A 12,285-nucleotide genomic window follows, 5' to 3' on the forward strand; every position below is an offset into this window, starting at 1 on the left:
GAGTATAAAAAACAACAAAACCGTTGCCATCAGGTCGATTCTAACTTATAACACACACACACACACACACACACAAAAAAACCAGTGCCGTCGAGTCGATTCCAACTCATAGTGACCCTATAGGACAGAGTAGAAGTGACCCATGTTATAGTTGTATAATTTTAAGATTTATTTTCCTATGAGAGGTCTGTGTTAAGGTTGAATTGAGAATGGAAATTCAAAAATACTATTCTAGTGTTGCAGTGATTTTGATTTGTAATTAATGTTTGTATTTGGTTTTAGGGTGGATCTATTTTATTAATAACAGGTCCTCCTGGGTGTGGAAAGACAACAACTCTAAAAATACTATCAAAGGAGCATGGTATTCAAGTACAAGAGTGGATTAATCCAGTTTCACCAGACTTCCCAAAAGATGATTTCAAGGAGATATTTAATACTGGTAAGGTTTACTGTGATAGTAGTGGACATAATGGGGAAAGACTGTATGTAATGGAGCTTTGAAATGAACCACCATCTGTGTAATTAAGATTCCTAAGGTCTTATTAGGTATATGTGTTTGAGAGGAAGGTATATAATGCCATTCCTATACAATAAGAGGAGCCTTGGTGGGACACTGGTTAAGAGCTTGGCTGCCCACCAAAAGGTCAGCAGTTTGACTCTACCAGCTGCTCTTTGGAAACCCGTTGGGGCAGTTCTGCTCTGTTCTGTAGGGTCACTATGAGTGGGAATCAACTTAACTGCAACAGGTTTTGTGTTTTTTGTTAAACCACAAGAAGACTGTCTATAGAATTTGGAAGTAGGGTCTTGTGACAAACATCCAAAAATAATAGTACCAATTTAAAGATTTATTACATTGTAATGTTGTATATATGCTTATATACACCAGCACTAACATTTTTAACTTTGTTAGTTTTTTTTCTTTTTTTTTAATAACGTGGAGCATTCCTCAAAATCCTTTCTCTAGGCTCTACTCCATCTTCGTATGCACAACCTTAAATGCTGCTAATATACTTTGCTCCTGGAATTTTTACTGTTTTCTAGATAGGAACGTTACTTTTGACAGTCTGATAAGTATTCATCTGTCATGGATTGAACTGTGTCCCCAAAAAATATCTGTCAACTTGGTTAGCCCATGCATGATTCCCAGTACTGTGTGGATGTTCTCCATTCTGTAATTGTAATTTTATGTTAAGGAGGATTAGCATGGAATTGTGACACCCGTACTAAGATCACATTCCTGATCCAGTATAAAGTGAGTTTCCCTGAAGTATGGCCTGCACCACCTTTTATCTTATAAGAGATAAAAGGAAAGGGAAACAAGCAGAGAGGGGGGACCTCATGCAACCGAGAAAGCGGTACTGGGAGCACAGCTCATCCTTTGGACCCAGCATTCCTGCACGGATAAGCTCCTAATCCAGGGGAAGATTGATGACAAGGACCTTCCTCCAGAGCTGACAGAGGGACAAAGTCTTCCCATGGAGCTGACGCCCTGAATTTGGGCTTTTAGCCTACTAGACTGTGAGAAAATAAAATTTTCTTTGTTAAAGCTATCAGCTTGTGGTATTTCTGTTATAGCAGCACTAGATGACTAAGACATCACCTAAGCAGCCCTCTGTATAAAACATGTCTTCAGAGAACTTACTTTATTCCCAAATTCTCTAATCATTCATTCTGTTTTTGTTGTTAAACCTTTGTTTTTGAAGATGATTTATTTGTAGTTGTGTACTAATTTGGAGAATCTTCATTATGTAGGCCAAAGTCATAAATATTTTTTACCAGATTTCTCATTTTCACTGAGGAGTCATTTTCTAAATATTTTGTATGCTTTTTCTATACTTAAGCCAGTATACTGACAGCTGTATTCTGAAGTCATTTAATTCACTGGTATAGAAAATTTTCTATTAATCATGGTGACTTCTGTCTTTTGAAATGAATATTTTATTCTAAATTTGAACAATTTTTCCTAAGTAAAACTACATTATTATGAGCTTCATTTTATACATATAATCATGTATATGTATATTTGTATATGAAAAGGAGCCCTGGTGGTGCAACATTTAAGCGCTCGGCTGCCAACCAAAAGATTTGTGGCTCAAACCCATCCAGCAGCTCCATGACAGAAAGACCTGGCACTCTGTACCCATAAAGATTACAGCCTAGAAAACCATATGGGGGCATTTCTCCTCCGTTGCATGGTATCACCATAATTCAAAATCTACTGGACAGCACCTAACAACGGTGTATGTGTATATATACATATGTATGTATAATATTGATACATATGTAATTTGTTGAAAATAATTTGTGTTAAATGTGTTTCTTTTCAGAATCAAGCCTCCAGTTATTTCCTTATCAGTCTCAGATGGCAGTTTTTAAAGAATTTCTATTAAGAGCAACTAAGTATAACAAACTACAAATGGTTGGAGATGATTTGAGAACTAATAAGAAGATAATTCTCGTTGAAGTAAGGACAACTTCAAAATCCTGCTGCAGCTATTGAGTGAACAATTGAGAGATACATCTTATAACTCTTTTCATGGTATTAGTAGTGGTAAAATATAAAGGCTTTGTGATAGCGGAAAGTTAAAGTCTTTTTCAGTAAACCAGAATAGAGAAGCTGAAGGTGTTCAGCAAACTTTAAAAAATTTAATGCTTTAAGTATGTTGTGTTGTGAGGTGCTGTTGCATCAATTCCAACTCAGCAACACTTAAGTACAATAGAATGAAACACTGCCCCATCCTGTACCATCCTCCCAATTATTGCTGTCTTTAAGCCCATTGTTGCAGCCACTGTGTCAATCCGTCTCACCTAGGAGCTTCCTCTTTTTTGCTGTCCTTCTACTTTTACCAAGCATGATGTCCTTCTGCAGGGACTGGTCCCTCCTGATAATATGTCCGTGTACATAAAGCAAGTGGAATCCTCACTTCTAAGGAGCATTGTGACTGTACTTCTTCCAAGACAGATTAGTTCATTCTTCCAGCAGTCCATGGTATATTCAGTATTCTTTGCCAACACCACAATTCAAAGGCATCAATTCTTTGGTCTTCCTTATTTGTTGTCCAGGTTTCTCATGCATACAAGGTAATTGAAAATACCATGGCTTGAGTCAGGTGCCATCTTAGTTCTCAAACTGATACCTTTGCTTTTTTAGTGCTTTAAAGAGGTCTTTTGCAGCAGATTTTCCCAATGTGGTATGTCATTTGATTTCTCGACTGCTTTTTCCATGGGTGTTGATTGTTGATCCAAGGAGATGAAATCTTTGACAACTTCAACATTTTCTCTGTTTATCATGATGTGGCTTATTGGTGCAATTGTGAGAATTTTTGTTTTCTTTATGTGGAAGTGTAAACCATACTGAAGGCTGTAGTCTTTGATCTTCATCAGTAAGTGCTTCAGGTCCTTTTCACTTTGAACAAGTAAGATTGAGTCATCTGCATAACAAAGGTTAATGAATCTTCCTCTAATCCCAATGCCACGTTCTTCTTCATATAGGCCAGCTTCTTGGTTTATTTGCTTAGCATACAGATTGAATAAATACAGTGAAAGAATACAACCCTGATGCATACCTTTCCTGATTTTAAGCCACACAGTATCCCCTTGTTCTGTTTGAACAACTGTCTCTTGGTCTATGTACACCATTCGTCTGTCAGTTTATTGTACTATGGCGGGTTGTGTGTTGCTGGAAGCTGTGCCACTGGTATTTGAAATGCCAGCAGGGCCACCCATGGTGGGCAGGTTTCAGCGGAACTTCCAGACTAAGACAGACTGAGTAGAAGGACCTGGTGATTTACTTCTGAAAAAAGTGGCCAGTAAGGACATCAGGCTTGGAAAAGTAGAAGGTCAGCGAAAAAGAGGAACGTCATCACTAGATGGATTGACACAGTGGCTACAACAATGGACTCAAGCATAACGACGATGGTGAGGATGGCACGGGACCAGGCAGCGTTTCATTCTGTTGTGCATTGGGTCGCTCTGAGTTGGAACTGACTCAATGGCACCTAACAACAGCAGTGAAAACCTTATGAATAGCAGCGGAACATTGTCTGATACAGTGCCAGAGGAAGAGCCCCTCAGGTTGGAAGGTACTTACAATACAACTGGGGAGGAGCTGCCTTCTCAAAGTAGAGTTGACCTTAATGATATAGATGGAGTCAAGCTTTCAGAACCTTCATTTGCTGATGTAGCACAATTCAAAATGAGAAGAAACAGGTTTAAGTATGGAAAAATGAAATAATTATTTGGAAAATAAGTTTTCAGTAAAAATAATACACCTAGTAAAGTGTCTTTAAGAAAAATTGATCTGAAAATTGAGGTTTCCATGTGTGTATATTGTTGATTAGGATATCAGCTATTTCATATTTTCCTTAATTTGCATGAAAGTTCTACATAAAAATACATTGGATAGGTAAAAAATTTGCTCATCCTTGGTAAATATAAGTCTGGGTATAAATTTGAGTGGGAATAGAACTGAACTAGTATTTATCCTGTGTTTTCAATAGGATTTCCCTAACCAGTTTTATCGAGATGCTCAGATTTTACATGAAATTCTAAGGTGAGTTTCAGTGAAGTTTTCTAAAACTCCAAATTAAATACCAAGTGGCTTAAATTTCAACATTATTATGTTTTGTTATTTTAGGAAATATGTCCAGATTGGTCGGTGTCCTCTTATATTTATAATTTCTGACAGTCTCAGTGGAGATACCAATCAAAGATTACTATTTCCCAAAGAAATTCAAGAAGAGTGTTCTATATCAAATATCAAGTAAGGAAGCAATTTCTGCTTCATAATGTTCACATACACATTATGTTTTAAAATTAATAATTTAAATACCATCTTTATTTATAAACTTCGACAGTTTCAATCCTGTGGCACCAACCATTATGATGAAATTTCTTAACCGAATAATGACAACAGAAGCTAATAAGGTAAGTAAAAAAAAAAAAGTCTCTTAAGAAGTAATTAATTCGAATCTTGCATTGCAGCTGTAGAAAGTCTAGCTTAAGTGGTATTATGTAAACTTGAATAATTGGAGATAACGTTGTGTTGTTTTGGTTTTTAGAATTAAATTTATTACATGCATGCAACATGTCATTTTAGAAAATGTTGAAAATACTCATTAAAAAATCTTTAACCTTTCTGTACTATTAAACTTAGCTTTCTCTTTCAAACTGAGGTAGATTTTCCTTTTGCTTCACTTGCTTTCCCAAATTGTGCCTATCATTAAACCTTCCTCAAATTCAGGTACATTAGCCATTAATAGTTCAACAGTAGTATTGTCCTGTTGTCACTTTTAATACCTTGTTTTTCTATCTTTCAAATAAAGATGATGTTAAAATAAATTTACAGAATGTCTCCTTGTAGCAGTATAGTTCTAGGGGACCCTACTGCTGCAAATCAGCTAGACTTTGCATGAAACACAATTTTTATTGCACTACTGAGGTCACAGGAAGTGGAGAAATTCTTTAAGGAAGAAATTATTTGGAAGATTAAACAAGATAATGTATATAGAGTTTTATCTTAATAAGTAACATTTGTTTAATGGTGAAAAATTAGAAACATGTTGATTTCAGTATTGAGGGAATGGTTACTATGAAGAACTATTATGCCATTAATAATAGTGTTTTGAAGAGTATTCGATGACATGGGAGAATGCTTACAATTTAATATCAAGTTAAAATAAGGTACAAAGTTACATAATAATGCTGATGATAGAAGTGGTGTATCGAGCCCTTAATATGTATCAGGCAGTGTGCAGGGTATCTTTACGTACATGATCTTGTTAAATCCTCACTACAAGATTGTTACATTATCCCCATTTTAGAGGTAACGAAACTGAGCTATGTGGGGGAGATAACTTGTATAATATCCTACAACTAGTAAGTATCAGACGGGATTAAATTTTGGTTCTGACTCCAGTCCACTGTGGTAAAACAAAACAATTATCGATAGCAGTAAAATACACACATACACAGAAACCTATTCGTGCTAGAAGAAAGTACATAAAAATGCTAAGTGTGATTAGTTCTGGATGGTAGGTTTACTTTTGAATTTTTATTGTCTTTTTAAAAAAATCTTTCTACATTTTCCGTATTCTCTACTATGATTACTTCACCAGTCATCTAAACATTCAGAGTGTGTCTTTTATCCCTAATGAGATAAAATACTTTGAATTAATACATTAATATTATAACTTCAAATTATGGTTTTAAAGTATTTATTTCTTGAGCAAATGTTTAAGAAACAATCAAGAATAATCAGCAGTGAAAAAATACTACATTATCACAATAACTTAAAACTTCTTATTTTAAGAGTAATTCATTAAATTACAAACGGCATTTACTTTGAAAAGTTGTTTTAGGATATACTAGTAAAAACAGATACCACAACTTCTTTGTTATGTAGTTAATGTGCTGTACCATGAACAGTTGATCTGAAAGAGTCTTAAGACTAGTATACTTTTAATGTCATTATTGATATATTACCGGAGCAACATTAAGCAAGATTTTCAAGTCTTTGTAAGATCAGATATTGTCATACTGCCTAGGGTCTCCAAGTGTGATAATGATAGTGTAAGAAGATCAAAAGAATACCTTAATCTCTGGTATCCTGTTAATTATATTAAGAAAGGATGTTGACATCTTAAATGAATTGGTTATAAGTTATAATAAGTGTTGCATATCTTAAGTGATTTCTTTTTTTTTTTTTTGAAGTTTAGATGCTTCTCTTTTTATAGAAAAGAAAAATCTATAGCCTTTTTTGATATTACTAAGTATGCAAAGTGTGGAAGGAACTGCTAATCACACATTTCAGCCGTGTTTGCTTATTTATAGTAATTAACATCCATGGCATTTTCTTCAGTTAGCAAGGACCATGATTTCAAATTACATTTCCTTCTTTTGCAGATAATCCATATTTTAAAACATTTTGAAAACAGAGTGTAAAATAAGCACTCCTCTTAAAATCATTTTTAAATTAAATCTATTTACAATGAAAATGTAGTAAATCTGGAAGAGCAACACCCAGGAACTAGGAAGAAAATTTTGTAAAAGAATGATAATGAAGGCGGACTTGTTATCTAGATATCAACATATTATAAACCAGATAAATTTTAACAGTGTGCTGTTATCACAGTAATAGACAAGTAGAATTAAATGAGTAGAAAGCACAGAAATATTTTGATATGTGTAAACGGGAATTTTCAGTGTGATGGCAGCGGCATTTTATATCACTGGAAGAAGAGTAGACTGTTGTAGTTAAGTGGTATTAGAACAATTAGATATCCATATAGAAAAATATAATATAAAAACATAAAATACATCTTTATTTCATACTGTGTACAAAAGTAATTTGCAGGTGGATTAAAGGGTTAAATGTAAAATCAAAATTAGAAGAGTATTAAAAAAAAAATACTGACTTGGGGGTGGGGAAAATCTTCTTAAGCCAGAAACAAAACCTGATGCCATAAGAGAACAGTTGATTGATTTACTTCAAAATTGAAAAACTTAGGGATGACAGAAGGCACTGTAAACAAAGTTTTAAAACACAAGTATGAGAATGGGAGAAAGTATTTGCATGTTACATAACAGATGTAGCATTAACGAAAGAAAAGGCAAAAATCAAAAGCCAACACACAAAGGGAGATCCAAAAAACCAAAAAAGCCAAAACCACTGCCGTCGAGTCGGTTCCGACTCAGTGCGACCCTATAGGATACAGTAGAACTGCCCCCCTAGAGATCAGATCCAAGTTGTTAGTAAATGTGAACGGTGCTGAACCCTGCTAATCAGAGAAATGTATATTTAAACCAGATGCCATTTTTCACCTATCAGATTGAAAAAAGTTTTAAATATATCCTGGATTTCTAAAGGTATGGAAAATGGTCATGCCTGCTGTGAGTTGGAATTGACTCGATGGCAGTGGGTTTTGGTTTCTTCATATACTGTCAGTAGAAAAAATTTAGTAATTGTTGTGGACACTTGGGGAGGCACTCTGCTTCTACAGAAATACTCAGATATGCTGGCAAAGATAAATATAGATATGAAACATTATTTTATATAGGCATATATGTAGGTTTATGTTAGTCTGTAATGGGGAAAAATTGGAAACTAAATGTTCTTATTTGGGGTGCATATTCATTAAATGATGGTGTGTGTACATTTTTAATGAAATAGATCTAAAGATACTAGAAGAAAGATCACTAAGAATGGGATTTTTAAAAAAATCAAGTCATTCAATAATACACCCTCTTCTCACTTACTGACAGGGTTACGTTCCAAAGACCAGGTCATTATGTGAAATCAGTGTTATGCAAATACGGAGGATGACCACATCAGATCACAAAATGGAAGATGACTACATCATTACCTAACTGCCAAATTAAGATCATTTATATGGTTTCCAAATTTCATTATTATGTAACTGCCAAATCATTGAGAATCATAGCCCAGCCAAGTTGATGCATAACCTTAAACATCATCACAGCTAGCGAGTGTTATTCTTGCCTCACACCTCAGCGTTCATTACTGCCAGATGTATGTTGTTAATGCACAAAATAGACAGTAGATTTTTTACTATTGCTGTAAACATGAAATGTTGGATAGCAAGATGGTAAGTGAGGCGAAAGTGTATATGTGTTGTGGTCCCACTTATTTTTAGAAAACTAACTCTGTCATTATATATTTATAGATACTATGTATACTTATACATGTACAGAAAGAGGCCTGGAAAAGTACTCACTAAAATGTTAATAGTTACCGCTCTGACGAAGTGTGGAATTTGAGGAGACTACAAAGGACAGTACTTTCATAAAGAAATTTTGAAGCATCTTTAATTAATAAAATGAATATTGAAGGATTACAGCACTATTTCTCTATTAGATTTTACAAGATCTGGAATGGGATGGGTGTAAACAGTCCTATGAATTATATCTTAAACATCTATGAAGTTTAGACTTTAAATATGAAATTGATGCATTTGTGGCTTTTTAATACTCGGCGAGCTATAATACTGTGTTGACATTCCCGACCTGGGGACTACCATGTAAAAATTTCAAAGATTTGTCACATTGTTATATGTCTTTAAATCTGACAGATTAGTTTGGGTATTTAATTTTATTGCATTTTTTGTTTTGAGGTCTTTGTATATGTGTGGGTATGTTTGTATATATGTGTGTATATAGAATTAAGAGTAAGGAATAGAGAACTTTAAAATATAAGCTGAAATTTTACCTTAAACTATAAGGCATTGGCACTTGTATCCTTTATAGTCGGGCTGGTGTTTAGCATGGAGGCTTTTTAACCTTCCAGTTTCAAAGATTCTAATTTAGTTCTATTATGTTTTTTAAGATGGTTTTCTTTCATTTTAATTTTCTCATTTTAGTTTGGAGGAAAAATTATTGTTCCTGATAAAGCTTTCCTAGAGTTGCTGTGTCAAGGATGTTCTGGTGATATCAGAAGTGCAATAAACAGCCTCCAGTTTTCTTTTACGAAAGGTAACTATGGCAGATACAGTCATACAGCAGTAGGCAGTACGTAGGTGACTCTATTAACTACTCATGAAGTGAAGTCAGGTTAAAAATGTTTTAACTTATAACTGATATATAACTGTCTCCAGATTTTTTTTTAATTGAGACAGTTGTTTAAGATTATATGTACACATAGTAGATAAGACACCCCCCATGAATATTTCATCGTATATATTTTTATATCTCTTTGAAACAAAACCTGATCTGTTAACATGTTTTACTACTTTACCTTTCAAAGTTAATCTTGAGTGAGAGTTCCTGAGTGCAAATCCTAGCTCTCTCACTTCCCAGTTGTATAGCCCTATTTGAGTGACTTACTCTTTCTATGCCTCAATTTTCTCACCTTTTATATGAGAACCTATCTTATGGGACATGTGATGATTAAGTGAGGTAATACTTGTAAAATGCTCATTACAATGCTTTACGCTTCTTAAGTGGTACATAAATGACAAACTGTTAGTGGGCTTGATAGTATTATGCTGAGCCAAGTTTAATTTTTAGCTTATTTCATGATACTTTGTTTAACAAATTATAAATTTCTTATTAAAATGTAAAAAGAGGTAATAGCCACGAGATAGTAAAAAATAGCCCAGTAATGACAATGAGTTACATTTTTACTCTAATAATCATAGTTAACTGCACACAGTCCTCATCAGAAAGCATTAGTAGGCTACCTACTTGATACTTAACTTACCACTGAGGAATTGACCTTAAAGAATTAAAAACCATCTTTGGAGATCTCACAGAAACCCTGGTAATGTAGTGGTTAAGAGCTCAGCTGCTAACCAAAAGGTCGGCAGTTCACATCTACCAGGTCCTCCTTGGAAACCGTTTGGGACAGTTCTACTCTGTTCTCTAGGGTCACTATGAATCAGAATGAACTCAAAGGCAACAGGTGTGGGTTTTGGAGTTCTCACAGTCCCCCTGAAATCCTAATGTGTCTACTCACAAAGGAATCTGTTCAATTAATTTGCATCTTGATTTTTTCAACATAATTGTAGAGGAGTAGCCAGGCTAACACAACTAAAACCAGAACTTTGCTAATTCCTGTGGAAACAAATGTAAACAGTGTATAGGGCTGGTACTGGAATTATGAGTTTGGAATGCTGAAGTGGGCCAGTTTGGGATCCTAACTACCATTTATAACATTATTTCTCTGGGCACAGCGATCTTAAAGGGAAGAAAATAAAAATTACTGAGTCAGCCAAAATTGTATTGACAATTGTATATTTTTTTATTTAATTCTTAGACCAGCCTAATGAGATAATGCTAGGATTCAAATCCAGAGCCTATAATTCTTTCTGCTATAGTAGGCTGATTACCTTTGGTTACACATTTTAAATTTTAACCAGTAGACTTAAAAATGAAATTTGAACACAGGCATATTCATAAATTTGAGACTGCTCAAATCAGTAGAGAGGTAATATAGCATAGTAGTTAAGCATGGACTCAAACCACTTAGCTGATGACCTTGAGCCAGTTACTTAACCTCTTTTTATCTAATTTCTTTCATCTGTATGATAATAGTTCCCCCTCCATAGGGTTGTTGTGAGGATTAAATTAGTTAATACATATAATGCCAAGAACAATACTTTGCAGATAACACTGTAAGGAATGAGGTGTTAAGACTGTCTTAGAAAGTGTATCATTGTGTATGTGAAAATTTGACATCTGTGTCATGAGATAGTACTTGATTGTTTTAATAGTGTTTAGTAACCCAAAGAGGACTGTACTCAGCTCACATGTTTTATAATTATTGTTTATTTGGAGAATATATTTTTATTAGAATATTTCGTTTAAATATATGTGAAATGGTCTTAGTTTTAATTTTCATATTTTAAATTATTGTTACTTGTGTGTATATTTTTTAGGAGAGAACAATTTATGGCCAAGGAAAAAAGGAGTGCCTTCGTTAAAATCAGATGTCGTGCTGTCAAAATCAAAACAAAGAAAAAAACCCGAAAGGGTTTTTGAAAATCAAGAAATCCAAGCTATTGGTGGCAAAGATGTTTCTCTCTTTCTCTTCAGAGCTTTGGGGAAGATACTATATTGTAAAAGTAGGAAACTTTATACTTTTTTTTTTAATCTTTTGGATATTAGTCTTTAACTGAAATAAAATACCACATTTTTTAAAATGTTGTATATTTGGTTCTGTTCCAAGAAAGCTAAGTTAGATTCTGTTGGCAAGGTCTAAAACATAGCAGGAAAATGAATTTAGATAGAGTTATTTTTTTGACTATGAGAGGGATTAAATGTAAAAAGAAACTGCTGTAGGTCATATCCATGTCTGTAAATCTTTAAAATTATAGTTTGTTGTAGGTAAGACATCAGTCCATCTAGACTTTTAGTGGCAAGTGTGGGTTAGCCTAAAGCCCACTTGGCTCCAGCCACTAGGGCTCCAGACAGATTGCCAAGTAGCTTATGGTTTTCCTAGATCCTCTTCGTCTGTACTCTTCATTAGCTTGCTTTCTTTCCAGTCGGAGGTGTTCATTGCCCTCTTTGGTCTTCTTTGATACCTGCTCACCTTCAGCCGCTCCACACCCCCTGCCCATTTCTAAGCTCCTGAATTGCCCCTCCTTTCGATACAAGTCCAGTCTCAGTTTCTTTATGTAGCAGATACCAGTTTTCAGTCTTATGACCCTAGAGCAGGAAAACTGGGATTTCTAAATGGACATCTTCTTGTTACCTGAGGAAAGTGGAATGGCATCATTTAGGTGACAATGGAGGCACTCCTCTATCCGTAGATCCTCTTCCCTCAGTGAC

General features: G+C 34.6%; 1 protein-coding gene across 5 annotated transcripts in view; it reads left to right on the top strand.

Annotated features, from left to right (window-relative positions):
• Positions 1–12,285, top strand: part of RAD17 (RAD17 checkpoint clamp loader component) — a 47,562-nt gene that overhangs the window by 12,425 nt on the left and 22,852 nt on the right. For all 5 annotated transcript variants that reach the window (XM_064272866.1, XM_003407942.4, XM_023545526.2 and 2 more), the window contains 7 exons: positions 283–439; positions 2,328–2,464; positions 4,500–4,552; positions 4,637–4,762; positions 4,857–4,926; positions 9,378–9,489; positions 11,394–11,579. In XM_064272866.1, the coding sequence (XP_064128936.1) occupies positions 283–439; positions 2,328–2,464; positions 4,500–4,552; positions 4,637–4,762; positions 4,857–4,926; positions 9,378–9,489; positions 11,394–11,579 (841 nt within the window). The remainder of the gene's footprint in view (positions 1–282; positions 440–2,327; positions 2,465–4,499; positions 4,553–4,636; positions 4,763–4,856; positions 4,927–9,377; positions 9,490–11,393; positions 11,580–12,285) is intronic.

The sequence above is a fragment of the Loxodonta africana genome, chromosome 2 (assembly GCF_030014295.1).
Source record: "Loxodonta africana isolate mLoxAfr1 chromosome 2, mLoxAfr1.hap2, whole genome shotgun sequence".
Lineage (NCBI taxonomy): Eukaryota > Metazoa > Chordata > Mammalia > Proboscidea > Elephantidae > Loxodonta > Loxodonta africana.